The sequence below is a fragment of the Cinclus cinclus genome, chromosome 5 (assembly GCF_963662255.1).
Source record: "Cinclus cinclus chromosome 5, bCinCin1.1, whole genome shotgun sequence".
In the NCBI taxonomy this organism is placed as follows: Eukaryota; Metazoa; Chordata; class Aves; order Passeriformes; family Cinclidae; genus Cinclus; species Cinclus cinclus.
Window position 1 is genome coordinate 64,263,811 of NC_085050.1, and position 20,008 is coordinate 64,283,818.

Sequence of the window (20,008 nt, forward strand, 5' to 3'; positions counted from 1 at the left end):
ATGTGTCACCATGTTAAGAATCCCAATCCTTTTTATACAGCTGAACTGCCTACTAGGGTGCTCAGGTATTCTGACTGCCGGACAAGGAATTGAGAGCACTGTGGCTGAATTGCCAGAGATGTCTGGGATGTGTAAAAGCAGCACAGTACTGGAGAGTCCCAACACTTCTGGCAGTGGTGTGGCTTTCCTGCCTGACCACTGGGTTCCTCACAGCGGAAATGCCCCAGATCATTGACTATCTCTGGCTGTCCCTAGGATGTCTTGGAGAAGAGGTCTGCAACCTTGGAAAGACCTGGAGTCAGCCCACTGAGTCAGCACAGTAACTCAGTGGATATAAACTTGGCGTTTTTCTAAAAGCAAAACCCCCATTGCATTTCATTCATAGCCAAATGGGTAAGGACTTTCTGTGCTTATCTTTCTGTCCTTTTCTTCTTATCTGTGGTAACAGATACTTAGCAGCACCTTCAGCTGCTTGTTTCCCAGAACTTGTTGGTAGCTTTTGGTGAAGCCCAGAAAGGTGCCCAGCACCGGGATGGATGGTGATTCTGATGGACACCACAGCTGCTAGTCTGTGTGCTAGAGATATCTCAGTCTTACATGTGTGTTTTCATATATAATATCTAGAAAATCAGGTGTGGGGTAATTAGGTGGAAATTTGGTGAAAATTCAACCAAATGTTTGCACCCAAAGGATGTAACTCAACATTTTCAGGGGATACCGTGGAGATACCTGAGTGCTTTGATTTTTGGACACTAAGAAGCAGATAAGAATCTTCAGAAAGTCACAAAAATTGTCACACTCCTATGTAAGTAATGATGACTGGTATTTAATTTGAAACATTATGAACTCAGCTTACCAGCTAAAATATGATACAGGAATCTCACCTCACACGGTGTTAGGGGGAATATTTGGTTACCAAGTTTGCTAATGAAGCATCAGTGCTGCTGAAAAGTGACCCAGACCTGCTAAACGTGTCTGAAGTAAGAATTGTGATTCATTTAGGTGTTTCTTACTAAGTACCCAGTCTATTGTAGTGTTGTAGGTAGTTTTGGAGGAAAAAAAATTCAGATGCTAATGACAGAGTTACAGCTACAACCTAAGGAGAGGTGGAGCAAAACAAAAGAAGGATTCATTAGAGAACAAAAGAAGCACTGGAGGCTTTGAACCTAGGAGTCTCCCACACATCAACTAGGTGTATGGCCAATATGCTACAGATGTGTGTTACATGAATACATAAGGTAATGATATGTCTACAAAGGGCTGAATGCATCTGTTTGGTATTTTGTAACGAACTATATTTAAGCGGGTGGGAAGGTGCAAACTACCCAGTCCCTCCACATTAAAGGTCCAAGGCTGTTTCTGCTGTTTTTGTAGACTCACAGCTGACAGCCACTCCACGTGCTGGTAAATTGGAGCCCTGCTCTGTCATTGACAAGTGCAGCCCATGGTTTCACAGAGCCAGTGCTGGCTTTGCTTTGTGAAGGGTTTGAGGTACCAGCTCTCTGGGCAAAATCTTTTGAATACAGACAAAGGATAAAGTAGCTGGAAGGAAGGAGGCAACCCATATCACCGGGGATTTCAGAGCCTCCTTTTTTACATGGTTCACCAGGTGAATACAGGTGGGATGCTCAGAGAGGAACCAGTGTTTGGAACAGGGCACACACAGAGCTCCCAGCCAGCTCCTGTTTCCCCAAATACCACCTGATTCAGCCTGGGAAGCAGGGGGTGTGTATAACATTATTACCAAGAAGACTGTGCAGTCAGACTCAAAATAATTGGGCCTCCAAATCAGGGTTTAGTCACACACTGGGAAGTAACTGCTGTGCCAGTAACCCAAGGTGTAGCAGAAGGAAGCCCAAGCAGAGCTACTTGCACCAGAAAGTTGTACTACAGGAATTTGCCCAACAACCTGCTTTGTGCTTCACTGCAGAAAATAAAGCAACATCAGTGTCCAGGACCTGATCTCGTGATGAGGATTGGGAGCTCCTGGCTCCTGGCTTTACTGTAGCTTTTCTTATTCCTTCTGAGGAGAGCACAGCTGGGAGATGTGGAAAAGATGTGGTTTTTGCTAGTGACTTCTACAACAGTCAGGTTGACTGTTAGAACAGTCAACTAACTGTTAGTCAGGTTGACTCCCTTAGGATGAGGCCAAGGAGATCTCAAGGGAAGCAAGAAAGGGAATGGGATTCTTGCAGCTGCACAAAGGTCAGGGTCAGAATGCAAGTGCATTAGAAACACTTATTCATCCATAGAGATGCAACTAAAATATGCCATTAACACCAAATTCTTCAGAATTAGATTTATTTAGTTCTAGGTGCATATGTATAGTTTTTCTCATGCTGTTCTTTTTTTTTGTTATTGCACATTGGTTTCTCATTGAGCATTTGAATAGAAAAGGTATTGAAGCTGCTTTAGAAGATCTTTAATTACAGGTTGTTCCCTTTTTCACTATACATTATGAAAAAAATGTAGTAAGGAAATGTGAATGCTCAGCTAGAGGAGGTCACTGACAATCTATGCACCTGACAATGTCATTAGCTCCTTTGGATTTTGCACTGTAGGGGCCTAAAGGAAATGTTCCCTAAAAATAGCCATCTAACTTACAAAAATGAGTCAGCCAAACCTTCCCTCAGCTGAGCTGCAGCTGCCTGAACATTCTAAGCAGTGGTAATAGAAAGCTGCATTATGGATGCTTTTTCCTTTTCTCAGGAGACTCAACTTCACAAAGGATAAAGAAGATGGATGGGAGATCTGCCCTGTTTTCAGTTAAATAACTTCTAATATCACCTAAGAGGGAGCAGAGAGATCCTGTCATTCCATCGGCATTTTAGATTTTTGCAGAGCATAACCTTGGTTTGGTTCTTGATTTGAGTCTCCAGTGCTCTGCCACTTACTGGGTTTTTTTCAGATATGCATACAGCTTTGTATTGGGACCCTGAGACATGGTCAAATTCACAGTGATGGCAGGGGTATTAATGAAGGGCATCATTCTTTATAAACAGTGGTGTTTCTAATTAATAACTCCAGCAGGACTTTTCTGAGATTTGCATTTTTCTGTTCCATGTCCTTTTTAAGTTACTGAGATAATGAAATTACAAGGATGAAAGTGGGGGCAGGGGGAACCCAACGCAAAGTCTGGAAAATAATTGCTGCATTTTTTTCTAAAGAAAGACTGTAGTCTTCATTCCTGTTAGTGATAGCTCAAACAAGGCACCAGAGTTGAGTGGCAACTGCACCAATTAGCAATGCTGCTGTTAGTTTGTGAATTGCATGTGAAATGTAGAATTTGTCCAGAAGTGCTAATGCAAATTGCTCAACAAAAATGTGCCTTCTGTGTCAAGTCTTTTCACTTGTTCTGACACACTGATGTCTCCCCAGATTTCTCAGATCGGCAGATCCCTCCCTCAGTTGACAGCTACCAGAGCTCATAAAGTAATGAAAGTATTTCTTATTGCCATTAGCTGTGTCTCTTCAAGGAGGACTCCAAGCCAGCACCAGATACTTGCTATATAACTTAGTTCTGACTTTTATTTATAGGGTATTGGACTTCACATTTCCAGACTTAAATGCTAAAAGCCCAGTAAATGCCTAAGATTTTACCTGCACAGAAGTTCAAAGAGCTGGTTATCTGCCACGACAGTAATTTGGTCACTTTGCATGTGTTCAGCATCCCCTGTTATTGTACATGGTGATAACCTTTGTACTGCACTGGAGGGGGCTGAGTTACAATTGCCATGGGAACTGTAACTTAACATTTCCTGGCTTTTTCAGTACGATAGCTCATCCCTATATTATGTTCTTTAAGAGAAGAAGTAGTGAAGCAAGGGCACAGTGAAAGAATGGTGTTTTCACACCTACAAAATATAAAATAGTGTATTTAGCCATATGCAGATTGAAGTTGGATTTGTTACACAATTTATTGCACCTCTGAGCCATAGTCCCACTTTAGGAGTCTCATTGTTCTGGGCTCTCTGCAGATGCAGGATGTAAATATGTTTCCTTCCCCACAAATACTTCTAACCTAAGAGTGAGATAAGAGATAATGCAGGGAGACAAACACATCAGGGAGTACAAGGAAACAGACTTCTGGATATCATGGAGACAGAAACTTCTACAAATATAACTATACTGGGGGCACGGTTCAGGGTCAGATTTGTGTGATTTGGAGCCTCTCCTCCCAGGAATGAGATCCAGCAGGGAGGAAAGCGTGAAGGCACTTCTAGCTAAATTGTAACATGTGGAAAAGAGTGGGTTGTGATGGGGTGACAGAAAGTCTCAGCAGTGAAAGAGAGATGATGTGTGAGGTGGCATATGCTGCAGCTGAATTTGAGAGCAAGGGAAGGTATGGAAATCCAGAGTAAAGGGAATCCAGGAGAGGGCCACAAGGAGAGAGATGGCACAGGCAGGATGAGAGGCAAAAAAATAAAAGAGCAGGACAGCAGAACCTGGGCAGACTACAGCCAGGGTAAGATTCCAAGTGTCAGGGGGTGAGGCAGTGGGAGCCTGGCCATGGGACTGCATGGAGCATGCGGGCACAGATAACAACCAGGGCATGGACTGAGTGACAGACAGGGACTGAAGGAGCAGGAAGGAGAGCAAGCCTAGGGAGTAAGATGAGAGCCTACTTTGAGCTTGAGCTGACAGATATCCACAAGATAATCCCAGAGGCAGGGCATGAGTTTAGTCGGAGCGAACGGGAAGTGGCCAGGGACAGAGAGGCAGGTCAGTGAGTGAGTGGTGCAGAGAAGGTTCCTGAATGTGTACAAGAGGGAGAACTCACTCTGAGACACGAGGGAGAAGGGAAGGAGACAAGGATGGAGGACACAGAGCCAGAGAACAGCAGCAGGTGGGAGGGTGAGTAATGACGAACTAGTCTGAGTAACCCTGAGCAAGAAAAGGAAGGTGTTGGAGTCAAGTAGGAGCACTGGGAAAGGAGGACCGGATTTCCAGAAGGAACTGACAGGTTATGACAGAGAACCTGGTGTAGTGCAGAGCTGCAGCCAGACAAAGGAAATTAGAAACTCTGTGATTCTGGTTCTGTGACAGGAGAGAAGTGAAAGCCTGTTTGAAAAAGAATCTGTCAGAGATGGGGCCTAAATTCAGTCTAAATCATATAAATTAACAACAGCAAACTCAATAAGCTTAGAGCTGACAGTGAGAAGAGATAGAGACTGAGAGCTGGAGAGTCACCAGGAGTCAAGAGTTGTTTGGAATTTTTTTTTAAGCATGAAGATAAAGCATGCTTGTGTTGCAATGAGAAAGAGCAAGAGGAGAGCAAGATATAAAAAAGGAGAAGGCAGATGGGGGTAAGAGAGATGAGAAAAGAGGACCCAGTGAGGTTGCCAAGACAGGAATAAGGGCTGGGGACCACTGATGAGGCCACCTCCTCTGTGGCCAGGAGCAGACACCTGGGCAGGATGGGAAGTGGGGATAGAGGGACATCATGTCTTGCTTTAAGTTTGTCATGGGAGAGATCAACACAATCCTGTGCAAAGACCTGTCTCCAGTGAAGGCAGGGCTTCAGAAGTGAGTCCAAGGCTGCAAAAAGGCAAAAAGGCAGCTGGGGCTGTGCTGGGAGGGCTAGTTAAGCTGGAAAAGATAAGTAGGCATTAGGAAAATGGCAGCATAGAAGGAGGCAAAAAAAGCATTCATGTTGTGGAGGGAGAGGAAAAAAAAAAGAAGAGGAAATCTAAAGCTTAAGAGGTATCAAGGCCATCTAGAAAGCCTCAGACAGCATTAATAAGGGCTTGATCAGCAAAGCAAGCTATACCTTAGAGACCTGGAAGTGTAGGGATAAAGTCAATTCTTCTAAAACCTGAGCTGAGTTAGGCCTTGCAAAATAAATTAATTCAATTGTGAGGTTTTCCTTAGTCGTAAAAATAGAGGGAGCCATACAGAATTGGACATGTCGAGGTTAAAAACCTTAAGGACAAGCAAGGCATAGCCCAAATCAGAATGCCTCATCTCAGTTTGCAGTAAGGACTAAGATAACTGTGTCAAAGTAAAAGCCAGGTGGCTAATGGAAACACAAAGACCACATGCAAGAGGGAACAAAAATCAAAAGAGTTTCAAGTGCTGGAACTAGGTGGTCTGGGTTGCTTGGATTCAAGGATGTTAAAAGACAAGGCTAATGAAATCCTACACCTGGTAGTACCATCCCAACCAGTTTGGTTTATCAGCAGCCAGTTATGTGAAAGCATAGCAAAGATCCTGTTGCTTTGCCAGGCAGCTGGACCACTTATCTTGGTCCTGCCAGCTATCCTATGGAAATATTTGGTTCTTGATTTGAGATGCAAGTCCCACCTCCAGAGGGGCTGCACAGACGAGCACATGCAAACAAGGCAAGGGAGTTATTCCAGCTCTTTGAAGTCACTGTCAGGTAGAGGAAGATCATGGAATTTCTGCATGAATAGGTACAGATGAGCATTCTTCATAAGCACCGATGCTTTTATTGCACTCACAATCTGCTGAAGCCCACCAGGGATCTGAGTTACTGTGTATCCAAGGTACACTGTCCCTCTGTGTCCCGTATGGGCACAGAGCAGAAGGAAATCCTCTCTTCACCTGAATCCTGCTGGCGTGTGATCTCACTCTCCTGAAAGCACGGTGTCAATGAAGGAGAAGAGAGAAATGTGAAAGAAGTAACTGGGACAGGAAATACCCAGGAAGACAGCACAGCTTTACTGCCAGCACCAGGGACATGGGGACACACTCCCTGACCCCTCCCCGCATTCCTACCGGGCTAGACACCAGTCACCGGGGCAGGGACAGAGCAGGAGAGGTCCCTGGAGCCATGCAGGAAGAGGGGTACTTTGTGAGAGCCTTTGCCATACATTTTTCTGTGGATTTTTTTTTTTTTTTCTGCCTTGGCAGAAGCAACACCATGGGGGTGATTGCAGCTTCTTCCCAATTTCTGAGGTAAGGTGCCTTCTGCATATGGGAAGGAGAGCATATGGCCCACTGTGTTTATTTGTCAGCCAGGATTCTTTCAGGCTTGGCAAATTACACACTGCTTGCTGAGGAGCAACACAAGTGCCAAGTTGGAATTTCTAAAAATGAAAGATTGAATTTATCACAGCACAGAAAAAAAGGATCTGAAAAACACCTTTAAGTGTGAAAAAATACCTTTTGTTTATGCTCAAACAAAACAACCAGGAGGAAGTTTAACAAAATTCCAGCTAGAGTAAAAAAAAAAAAAAAAAATCTCTGCAGTCATCCACAGGAGACTTCAGGCAGCTTCTGCTAGGCGTGAGCTAGAGCCAGGCTCTTCAAAATACCTCAACAACCAGTGAGCTCCATGGGGTCCAAGGTGATAATGTGGTACAGGCTCAGGCCATTAGAAGGAAAGGGGCTGCCTGATAATGGGGAGTGTTAACTTCTAGAGAGCTCCATTAGAGCATCTTTTTCTTACACTTTTGCTTTTTCCAAGCCCCATATTTTTCCCTGTGTGTGCTTAGAAGCTTTTCTTTCTCTTACAGCATTTATTTTTATTGTGTCATTTTCCCTCTGTTCCCTCTTTTCATTGGCCCTGTGTGAGTGTTTGTTTAAACCATTTGCCTGCTTTCATCTTCCATTTTTCTTCTCTCCCTCTTTCCAGGGGCTCTCTAGCAGTGATTATCCTTACGCTTCACATTAGCTTTCCTCCCTCCTGCTCCAGGATGGGCTTTCTGAGGCAAAAAACACCCCCAGAAGTCTGAAATTAAAGGATTTGTAATTCTTAGTCTGTCAGATGGTACTATTCTGAAAAAGGTGGCTTTGCTGTGGGCAGTCTGATTTAGAGAGAGAGGATTAAGATCCTTGCGAGACACAATAAGTCACAACATTACAAGGAATTCCACAGAAATATTTCTGAGGGAGTATAGGAATGTGCTTTCAGGCTGCTCTGCAAACACTGGGCAGAGATGTTTTACTGTGACCTAGTGTATGGAAATGGAGTAATATTTTTTGTTCCAGTAATAGGTTGGAGATCCCTCTTCTTAACACACAGACATGCAGGCAGTGCCTGTGTCCCCAGCAGCAGCTCTGGGCTGTGTAGAGGTGAGGGCAGACAGTGCTGTTCTGCCTTGTACATCACACCCATTCCACTGCACTAGTGTTGTGTTTATCTAGAAAGGCATTCATCCTTGAAGACATCACATTGTGGAGATCTGCCATTTCTGATGGGTAATGGAATCAGAGGGTCAAAATGTGATTCTGATTTGAATCTGTCTTCAGCTTCCAGTCCTTGTATCTGGTTTTGCCTTATTCACTGGATAAAAGAGCTCTTTAAGGAATTTCTTCTCTCATGAAGGTATTTTTATCCACCATGGTCAAAGCATCTCTCCGTTCTTTTTGTGGTAAGCTAAATGGATTGAGCTCTTTAAGTCACTCGCTGGCAGGCATTTTCTGCCACAAATCATTTTTTTGTCTACTTTTTCTGCTCTGACTCTAAAATGTAGATGTCTGATTGTATACATTTTTCTAGTGTCATTCTTCTGATGCAGTGTGCAGGATAAGCTACCTCCTGGCTTCTATTTGCTTTTTATATTCAATATCCATTCACTCACACGACGCAGAACAGCACAGAAAATTATGTCTGTTTGTCCATTTTACACATTCACAGCCCTGCTTTCCAGTCTATGTCTCTCTCAGCTTTTTGGGCAACGCTTTGCTCCCAGATGTGGAATACCCATTCTCTGTTGATTTCTGCCAGTAGTTGCCTGGAACAGCCCCCTTTTACCTGAGGTGCCACTTTGGTTCCCTGGTCTGTGGGAGCGGAGCTGGCTCCTCCACGTGTATCAGGCTGTGCACAGAGGGATAATGGGCAGGTTTGGGTGTCCCTGCCTGGTTCTTGGGGCTTCAGCTGGTGGTCGTTCTGCTTCTTCTGAAAGGAAATGGTGTGATTGCTTTTAGCTGCAGTTGGGGATTGAATGACATGCGGAAGGAATAAATTACTGCGTGATAAGGAAGAGGCACGTAAGATTTGAGACAAAGAGGAAAATCTCATTTCCCCTCCCCTTTGTTATCCTTTTACTGTGCACAACTGTACAAATCACAAATGTTACTCTGAGCTCCTGCAGAGTATTCCATCACTCCAGTAGAGGCCTGGAAATACTCTGGGAGAACACAGGATTTATTTTCCTGTCGCTTAACTAAAGATCGGATTATCCACAGGGGGCAACTCCCATGGAGGAGGCACTAAGTAAGCAGTCAGATCTCTGCACAACTTCATCTTACCTGCTGCCCTGCAGTTCTACAGACCTGTCCAGGTATGTTATGCTGACCATTTGGAAACAGCTCTGTGAACAGGCAGCTCTTTGGTTCCTTCTGCTCCCAGGGGCCAAGCTCTTAATTCTGTCCTGGACTGCCTTAAAAGTGGGCAGCTGAGGCTGCAGGGGCAGGGCCAGCCTGTGTTTGAACTCGCTCTGTGTCACAGCTGAGGGGCCTTGGCACCATCCTCCCTTTATGTAACCAGCTCTTGGCTTCACCTGTGCCTCGGTGAGGACCCTGCGGCAGAGCTGCAGCACCACTGCTCCCGACTGGAACGCCTGTGACTCTGCTCGAGCCACTGTCAGCAGGAGAGAGCTGTTTGCAGCCTGAGAGCAGCACACAGTGGCTTTGGGTGGTGTTAAAAAGAGCCAGAGTGAAAAATGAGAAATCACATTGTACCATTTTCCCAGATATCACAACCTGAGAATACAATATATGTTTCCCCTTCCAGGGCATTTTATCACTGTCTTTGGGGACTACCTGCCCACAGGGCACCCCTGAACACATGAGCACAGGCACCTGGGGGAAAGAGCTGGGCAGTCCCCTTGCTGCTGCAGATTCCTGGGAGAGCCAAGCTGTGGGTATGGGCCAGTGGGGAGACCAGCATGGGTGATCTGCAGCTACAGGCTGCGTGCTGATGGGGGTGTCTGGAGAGTGAAGCAAGAGCCAGCATTTGCCAGTTGGTGGAGAAAGGAAAATGCAGAGGCTGGGTAGAGGGTGTAGGAAGGAGAAAGGGATAGCAGGGAATGAGGAGGAGCAAGAAGGCTCAGGGTGCAGTAGGAGGGAGCAGTCAGGCAGAGCAGGAGCAAAGAGGGCTGTCAGTGAAGCTTGGATTAGTTTGGTTTTTGAGCTCTGTAGGTGTGGAAGTGCTGAGTTACTTGACTTGGTGTTCGGCTCCTTTGGTGAGACTGCATCTAGGTCTGGAACTGCCATGGATTGTAAGAGGCAGCCCTGTAGAATGCAGTGTTGCTTCCTCCATCCCTAGTTCCCTGCCACATTGCCCATTGCCCATCTCCACATACTCCTCTTGGAGGACAACAGCAGCAGTGCCAGGCTGCAGAGCTAAAGCTCTGGGGAAACAGCTCTGCTCCCAGGTGCTAAGGGAGCATTTTCGTGCCTGCAGAGACCTTTCGCCTGGGCTGTGCTCTTATTTTCAGGACACACAACCCAGGGCTGCTCCCAGTGTTCTCAGAAGGGCCTTTCATCATCAGCTGGGAAGAGATTTTGCCAAGAAAAAAAAAAGGAAAGGAGAATAAATGTTCTGGGCAGGAAGGTGGTCTAGATGAAGAAACCCTGGCTTTAACAGAAACAGGAAGTTTTCGTGATGTACCTCGAAAAGACTAAACACACAGCACTGGAAGTGACACCTGTGTGCTAATCTTTGCATTTCCTTCACCTGCTGTGGCTGCAGTGCACTGGGCTCCTTTCAAAGCTTTCTTCATTTAAAACTCCAGAATTAATTTATAACATAATCCATCCAAGAATGGAGTGCTTTCTGCGTGGGTGAGTGTGTCTCTCAGCTGTACCCGTGTGTGCATTAGCAGCCAGGACAGGAGTTCTGTAGGAAGAGGGTTTTTTTGAAAGCAATTCAATGAGGACTTGGTCTGCAGCCCCAAAGGCAGCTGTGCACTGAAGCTCACAGAGGAAGCTCCAAGGGATGTCACTTCACAGCATGCCCTTCGGCTCCTGGGGTTTTTCCCCTCCTTTTTCTTTGCCTTGTAGTGGTTGCAGCAAAGGCTCTGTTATTTTGGCAGCATGGCCCTGCTTTTGTCTATAAATGGAAGCTGTTGGCCCATATCCCAGTATAACACAGGATAGTCCTGTGCATCAGTTATGCAATTGGTAGCTTGATGACTTCATCAGAAGCCGGGGGAGGGCCAGGGGGTGGTAGGAAAAAGCCTTTTCCATCAGCTCTGCTGGAGGCAGCCAATAAATGTGTGTGTCCCCCCCAAAGCAAAGAAAGCAGGAGCTCAGCAGCAGGGGTGGGTGAAGGGTTTGGTGCAGGAGCAGCTAAGGGATCCTTAGTGATTCCCTGACCCGAGCGTAGGGCGGACCCAGCCACTGCTGCAGCCCTGGCCCTTGGGATGCTGCAGGGACTGTGCTTGACCAGGTTGTAAAGTGCAAAGTGCACTGCGCGATGGGACTAGGGCAGAAGTGGAAAGAGGAACAGGGAGAGAACTTTCAAACCAAGATAGATGTTAGAAGGGCAAAGAACCTAAATGTCAGAGAGCTGCCTTTCAGCAGAGAGCCCTTCAGGGAGTATCTGTGAAAAGCAGAGATGTGGACAAATTGTATTTTGTTATTTCCTCAGGGTCCTTGAAAACCTGACCTTCATGCAGAAAGGCTGATCCTCATTTCCCAAGCCACACTCCAGCACTGAACTTAACCCTTTCCCTGGTCGGGGTGGGGTGGGTGCTGCACGATGCCCTTTCTGCACGCCCAGATCACACCGTGGCTCTGACACAGCTCAGGCACCAGCGAGGCGGGCGAGTCTGAGCGTCACCCTGCTGGGCTTTGCACAAAGGATGCTGAAGCGACACAGGACCCTGCCATCAAGGTGGTGGTTTGTCAATAAGTACCTGTCGTCTCTAGTCATCAATTTAGGAGGTTCTACGGGCTCTTAGCACCCGAGATAGGGACCGGGCACGCAGTCACTGGTTGTCAAACACGGCATCAACGACGGCGTGGCGCCGGGCCGGGCCCCTAGGGAGCACTGGGCGTGAGTCCCGTTTGCCGTGGCCGCGGGACAGCCTCGGGCTGGGCGGTGGCGGCTCGGAAGACCGCAGCCCGATCCCGGGAATGCTCCCCGGAGTTCCCGGGAAGAGCCGGCCCCGCTCGGCTCCCTTCGGCCCCGCTCGGGCAGGGCCGCGGGTCAGCAGCGCCACCTGCCGGCAGCGGCAGCGCCGGGAAGGCTCCGCTGATCCCGATCCCGTCCCTCCGCGAGTTGGGATTTCCCTCCCCACCTTTCGTCGGTGCTTTTCCCAGCACTAAAAGGCAACAAATTGGATTTAGAACATGAAGAGAGAGTGGGGTGTGAGCAGGAAGACGCTTTCCCTGATTCCTTCCAGCCACACGCACGGGTCTGCAGGATGGAAATCTTCAATAAACACATAATGGAGTTAAAGTTCTGGAGAAGAATTAGGGCTGGCAGCTCCCACTATTCGTTGTGTGCACCTACCACCTTGGCTCCTCAATCCAAGGGGCTGTGTTAAATTGCTGTTACAAAGAGGGAAACGGAAAGGAAGAAGCACAAAAAAAACTTATCTCACAACTTCATTATTTCACTATTAATTATTTATAAAGTGCTCCTACTTTACCTGAGGGGCTTTGAATTCCAGGAGAAAAGAGGAACCTATTCCCTGTGGGGAGCAGTCCATGGCTCGGTCTTTCTCCAGGCTTCACCTACATTCTCTGTGCCTCCTCAGCTTGGTGAGCTGTGATTCCCTTTGCCTGTGGAGCAGCCAGTAACAAGGCATTCCCTCTCTCCCTGCACAGGAGCACCAGGTGGGATTGTCACGTTCCACAGGGCCCATGCAGCCTTCTGTCCCGGCAGGCTCCGGCAGCATAGTCACAGGCAGCGGCTCCGGGGGACACTTCCTTGGGAGCCAGCCCCAGGCAGCCATCATGAAGCAGATGCTGATGGAGCAGAGAGCGCAGCTCCAAGTGATGGAGCAGCAGAAGCAGCAGTTTCTCCGGGAGCAGAGGCAGCAGCAGCAGCAGATCCTAGCGGAGCAGGTACGGTATCCGTCTGTCTCCAACGCGTGCTGGATGAGCGTGAGACAGCGCAGACAGTGCAGCACCAGCCCTTCCTTCTAGATTTGGGAATTCTCTCTCTGTTGAGTCCTTCAGGGCGTTTCAGCAATGGTTGTCAAAGAAGAGACAACTGTATCAATCTGACCATTACCTTGGCAAATATTACCCACGTTTGGAATGGTGGGCTTGATCACCAATTTGGATTTTAGGCACTGGAAAAGTTAGCTCTTAACCTGGCATCTAATGATGCCTTTACTCCAGCAGAAGCAGACTCTGCTGCAGTTACAGTCACAGGTCCTCTCCCCGAGCTCTGATCTTGGTCTTGCATTGGCAAAATCTGTACACAGCTGCACAGGGATCTGGGGCAAAGAATGGACATGGGTTAAAAGAAGACTTAGTGAAGAAAAATGTTGCTATTTACCCAGAAAAATTCCTTAATCTGGTTTATTGAGTGCCAGGAGGAGCAATTAGGGAGAGACAGCAGCAAGGGGAGAACCAGAGACTGAAGAGGGAGAACAGTAAAACCATGTCTGGCAGTGGCAACGTAGAAGAGCTGCATCGGAGCTATCACCTGGCTTCCTGATCTCCTGGGCTTTGCAATATGGATGTTAAACTCTGAATAGTGCTGTGTGCTTCATTCAGCTGTAGTTTTAAAGGAGCCCAAGAGAAAGCCAGTGGAAAGCCACACTCTTGATTTCCTACAAGATCACACTCAAATTTAAAGTTGCAGCCCCCTAATGTTACTTAGATAATGCTCTGGTAGGTCAGCAGTTGCTTTAAGCTTTGCTTCTCCTCTCTTGCTAAGGAAAAAACATCTTAAGATCATCTGCTTGAATTCGTGTTAGAACACATGCATGCCATGTAACCACAGAAATACAGATTGCCTCCCTTTCTCTTGTTGCTCCTGAGAAACAGAAAAATTTACTCTCAGTGAACAGGAAGGATGCTCCTAGAAGTATTTAGGATAAAGATTGCCTGAACTGATTCAAGTGTGAATAAGTGCAAGAGAGTAAGGATGTAGTAATGCATCCCATGGATTGGGCCAATTCACATGCACAAAGCCAAGAGCCAGTCAGTGACTTGGATGCCAAAGGCAAGCCCGAAAGTGTTAAAAGGCCACCAAGCTAAGGCTGTCAAGTGTGCTGACACACTTTTCAGAGATGAAAAGTGCTAAAGTTACAGTCCCCAGGCTCCTAACTTCGGGGTACTTTGTGCCTAACAAGAGTCCCTCTTTCTTTTTGATAGCGTGTAACACCTACTTAGGAATGCAGGGATTAGTCCTTCCTTCTTTCTTGTCTCTGTCATTCTCACACCTTTGTTACACATCACTGGTTTTGGACACAGCACTTGTACAGCTGCAGGTGATGCTTCAAGACATGCCCTTTCAGTAACTGCTTAGTTGAGTACACCTTAGCATCTGAAAGCTCTGTTTTTATAATCAGCCTTTGGTTCTGTTCTAAAATACAAGTATTCATAGAAAACAACCACAGAGGAGCAATGTGGTCTGGATCAAGGGAGCATTTTGCAGTCACTACTCCCCAAATATCATTCACTGAAGCAGCAGAGGAAATGTGCCTGAGTAATCCATTCCTGTTTTGGCTCAGGAATGTTCCAAGGGCTGCAGTGCTTGGGTCAGGATGCAGTAATCCTTGCAGATGAGTGTTGTAAGTGCAGACATGGAGTAAAGTCTTGCACCAGGAAGACAAACCTCTGGACCTTGGCAGGACTGAAGAAAGGAAAGTGTGTGTGTGTGTGTCTGTCTGTCTGTCTGTCTGTCTGTCTGTCTACAGTTGCTCTTAGACCTAGGTGAGCAGACTTAGTTCACATCCCTTCCTCTCCTTTCTCCCTGAAGATAGTTAAGCTTATGCTGTAGAGATGAGGATGAACTGGTTGTAAGTAAGGAGCAATGATGTTGGACTCACTGCATGTTCCTTTTTGAGCCAAAAATATTCTGAGTACTAAGTAGTCCAAGTTCTCTGAGGAGGAGTCTTCAGACGACTCTGCCTGTCTTTCCAGAACACCTCACCAGATAAGAACCACTGCAAGTTCTGCAGCTTTGCCACCAGCCCATTAATTAATTAATTATCTCTTTCTCTTCTGCTTTCTTTCTGTCTCATTTTCAGCAGATGCAGCAGCAGCCACATTTGCCTCGGCAGCATCTGCATCAACAGCGAAGCCCATATCCAGTGCAACAGGTCAACCAATTCCAAGGTAAAAGTCAAATTGTTTTTCCTGTTTTGGAGTCAATGCCCTTAAGATAGCACATATGTGAAAGCTTGTGGAGTTTGTGGCTACTAGGGTTTAAGTAGTGAGGCAGAAGCGGAATACAGGCTGTTGCACACACCACATATTTTACCAAAGGGGAATGCCCAAGTTTGCATATTCAGTTAAGTTTACATTTTCCTTTCTGCTCTCTTCAGTGAAAACAACTTGATTTTTCTTTTTTTCTCTCTCTTTTTTTCCCTTTCTGTCTCTCTCTCTCTTTTTTTTTTTTTTTTGCATTTGTTTTGCCCCTTTGACATTCAAATATCATGGATTCATTCATGGATTTATCTTGTTGGCCTCTACTCTTATGAGATTTTTTTTCCTGATAGCATTTCTGACTGTACCTTGGTTTTGCCCCTCCTTCATTCCCCACTTTATCTAATTAGATGAACTGAGAATTTCAGAAAGGTCATGCTCACCTGGAGAAGGGACTGATAAATATCAGGTGTGGGAAACACAGTGAAATATCTGAGATGTAAATAGAGATTTTTTTAATGATCTCAAAAAAAGCACAAGTACTTATTTTGATGTGCTCCCAGGTAACTGAAGAATATAAGTGCATTCATTTTGGCTTAGGAAAATAAGTTAATTCTGAGCTTTTTAGGTGGAAAGCATCAGCTGAATGTCTTCACTAACCATGATTTCTATAGAGACATGAAATGATCACACACTTGAGCTGGATATTCATGATAATATCATGTAGATGCAACAGAAAACAAGGGAGGCAATTCTGGACATTTCACACTGCCAGATTCCCAGGACATGAAACAGACAGCCACATCTTCTACTGGCATATATCAGGGTATTCTTCTAATGACTTCCTCATTTTTATCTTTGGCACCATAAGTTCTGTATGAAATTACTTTTACAGTAATTCATTTCCAAAATCAAGCAATGCGTGTGCACGGACATCCACTGAGATACACACATACAATCTCTCTGCATTCATGCTTCTTTGAAACACTGCCTTTGTATGTATTATTTAAAAGAAACAGAGAAGAGAGTTTAGGCTAATCTGACAGAGCAAGGAATTCATTTTCATAAAAGAACTAATTTAAATAGTTCACCATTTTCCCCTTTTTAGTCACATGAATGTAATCCAGTGCAGTAGGTTATGTGTAAGTAAGACCAGAAGGTGGCCTAAAACCTTGAAATCTGTTTCATCTCTCTTTTAACTATTCCTTGTCTGATCTCCTGTTACTTATGCAAAGTACAGTAGTTAACAAAAGTAGTATGTGAACCACTTGCTGTTAGTGACTCCTTTTGGAGCTTTTCAACTGCCATTTTCAATTAAAAATAGCTAAAGATGAATTAAGATTTCAACATTATCTGTATCTTAAGTACTTGCTTGAGTCATGGTAAAAAGACTGTTTCTAATCATGGGAAGGAGCTGATCTAAGTTAAGAAAAATCAAGGGAACTCCAGTGCCAATCATTAAGAAAGCAGTTTGATAGCATGAATAAAGTAAAAGCTGACACTATATGTGGCCTGTTCCAGTGGGATCCAGATGGTCTCACTTCAAAATGTTTCATTTAGCTGTGTGCTGGAACTAAAAGCACACACCAGAAGCTTGTGGTGCTGCAGAAAATGGAGTTGTAGCCTTCCTCTGCTTTATATAACAGAATGACATGTACAGAAATGTTGCTTCTTTTATCCAGACCGGTTTCTAATGGAAACCAAGCCAGCATCAATAACAGGGACCAGTGTTCTCCACTCCCCATGGCTGTTCAGGGTTGTTGTCTGCCACTGAGGGACAGCAAATAGGGGCTGATTTAAGAACATTCAGATTCTGTTGTACAGTTCTGAACTCTTAAGCAATGATTTTATATTTACACCTGGCATTTAATAACATTTGAGCCTGGAGCAATTGTGTGCCTCATACACTCCAAGCTTCACCTGCTAAGTGTTGTATTTAGTCAGTGACTCAAATCTGAAGAATTTGACTATTTAGTTAGTGACTCAAATCTGACTGTTGTATTTGGTTGTGAAAAATCCACAATGAACCCATGGCATAATCTGAGCTCCAGGTAATTGTCTTTATTTAAAGATAGCAAATACAGAAGCATATTGGCTTCCCAGAAATCAATAGTTCCCCCCTACCCCTGAAAGTAAGACACAAGAATGGTTATCTGTCACAGTGTGGAATTTAACAAGGCTAGGATTTTCTGGTTTCCCATCACTGGCCTAAGGTGAAGTAAAATGTGCTTATAGTATTGATTCACTAATACACTCTCCCTACTTTCAACATCCACAAAAACCCAATTTTTCTTCTTTCCATAGAATTAATCAGTAGCTATGCTATAGAAAATCCATTCATTTATGCCTCCTGAGCTATTAAAAAAATTGATTGGCCTTCTGAGACTGACATTTCCATTTTCAAGGCTTACTTTTGAAAGACAATGCAGATATTTAAAGGAGAGCTTCAAATGGTAAACTGAAGTTCAGCTGCTTTGCTGCTAATGAATAAGACCAGTGGAAGTTTTCCCATTTGCTTGCTAGAAGCTGAATTAGGTGTAGCTGAAGAAGGTAAGTGCTGCCAAGGACGCTCCTACAGATTCTCTCTTATGCAAAAGCGTGTTAATTGAGATTTACAGGGTTGTGGGCTTTTTCTTACCTTCCTCCCTTTTTGGTGCAGGTTCACCCCAGGATATAGTGGCTGTGAGAAACCAAGTAGCTCTCCAGAGCATGAGGACATCCCGAATGATGGCCCAGAATGCAAACATGATGGCCATGGGTCCCTCCCAGACCCCGAGCACGCTGCCCACCACTGCGGGCCAGTCGGATATGGGCATGACTCCTTACAGCAACGCCTCTTCCAGCCAGCCAGGAATGTACAGCATGAGCACAGGGATGAGCCAAACGTTGCAGCACCCAAACCAAAGCGGAATGAACATGGCACACAGCGCAGGCCAGGGAACAAGGCAGCCTGCCTCTGGACAAGCGGTGGGAATGGTTGGCAGTTTTGGTCAGAACATGCTGGTAAACTCTGCTCTTCCCCAGCATCAGCAGCAGATGAAAGGACCTGTGGGCCAGGTCTTGCCAAGGCCACAAGCACCACGACTTCAGAACCTGATGGGGGCTGTCCCTCAAGGATCACAGAACTGGCAGCAGCGAGGCTTGCAAGGCATACCTGGAAGGACTAGTGGCGAAATGGGATCCTTCAACAACGGCACCGCGTACGCGATGCCACCCGGGCAGCCACGGCTGTCCAAGCAGCACTTCCCACAGGGACTCAACCAGACGGTTGTGGACACCAGTGGGACAGTGAGAGCCCTGAACCCAGCGCTGGGGAGACAGCTGCTGCAGCCCCTCGCTGGGCAACAGGCAGCCAGCCAGGCCAGGCCGATGGTGATGCCAGCAATAAGCCAAGGGGTCCCGGCCATGTCAGGCTTCAGTCAGCCCCCAGCGCAGCAAATGCCAGGTGGGACCTTTGCTCAGAGCGGCCAAGGTCCGGCCTACGAGAGGAATCCCACTCAGGACATATCTTACAACTACAGTAATGGAGGAGCAGGGGGCTCATTCTCCAGTTTAGCAGAAGGCACAGACCTTGTGGACTCCATTATCAAGAGCGGGCCAGGGGATGAGTGGATTCAAGAACTCGATGAGTTGTTTGGAAACCCCCAGTGAATGGAATTGTATAGTCTGGAGCTTTGGTTACATTTTGTTAGGTTTGAAAAGGCAAAGAGGGAGTTGGATGTTCTCCCCATCCCTGGATTGTTGGTTTTTGTTTGTGTTGGTTTGGTTTGGGGTAATTTTGTTTTCTTTTGTTTTTAATTGTGCAAACCGAGCTGATCTTTTAGCCAACTTGAGAAGATTCAGGGGATGATGAAAACATGAGCATCCCAAAACTGTCACCAAGCAATCTTTGTTGCGTGGCAGCTCCCACTCTGTGTGTGTGAGAGAGGCAGAATGAGGAAACTGGAAAAGCCAGCTGATGTGTCTGGCTGGGAAAATTCCTTCTCTCCCCACTTAAAACAAGGCTTCATTGCACAGTGGTGTGGGGTGGTCCCAATATCTCCCACCTTATATGACTGTGCACGTTGCAGCTTCCAGGGAAGCAGATGGAAGAGCTGGGAGCAAAGCCTACAGACATCCAGGGGTGATTGCACAGGCCCCGGTCAGAAACAGGCTTAACCCTGGGGGCAAGCAGGTCTGGGAGAGCCATGGCCAGGCCAGTGGGGCTGGCTGTGGGCTGTCCTGAAGGAATGCACAACACTCACATGACAAACCTAAACAGTCACAGGGAGGTCGCCATTTTCACTGTGGAGTGATAAACCCCACTACAAGTGCAGAAGAACATAAATTTGGCAGCGTTGTGAGGGCAGATTGATTATGTGGCTGCTGTTGCAGACAGCTTAGTGGTGGGTAAACTTAATGAACTGCTTAGTCCCCTTGGGACTTGAAATTGTGCTTCCCAAGTCAGAGCACTTGGCGTGGCCCAGCTGCCTGGGGTGTTGAAGGGCTGAGAGGTACCAAGAGGCATTAGCAGAGCTCCTCAGCTGGTTGTTCCCTCTCCTTCCTCCCCAGGATGTTCTCAGTTCACTCCCTTCCCCTCCTGTTCCTTCAATGTAAAACAAGCTGAGCTGGCTGCACTTTTTTTTCAGGCAAGAGCCGGCAGGGGAGGAGAAAACAGGCATGAGAAAACATACAGCGAGGGTTTGGCACACAGGAAGATTTTCTCCTCCCCTCTTGAAAAGTGCAGGTTTGGCAGGTAGTATTACCCCAGGGTGTCTGGGCTCTC

The 20,008-nt window shown here is 46.2% G+C and overlaps 1 protein-coding gene across 1 annotated transcript in view; it reads left to right on the plus strand.

Moving 5' to 3' along the window:
• The window catches only part of MAML3 (mastermind like transcriptional coactivator 3), a 236,881-nt gene extending 217,987 nt beyond the window's left edge, over nt 1-18,894 (plus strand). The window contains exons 3-5 of the mRNA XM_062493102.1: nt 12,745-12,984; nt 15,126-15,213; nt 17,903-18,894. Of these exons, the coding sequence (XP_062349086.1) occupies nt 12,745-12,984; nt 15,126-15,213; nt 17,903-18,894 (1,320 nt within the window). The remainder of the gene's footprint in view (nt 1-12,744; nt 12,985-15,125; nt 15,214-17,902) is intronic.
• Nucleotides 18,895-20,008: the final 1,114 nt, after the last annotated feature.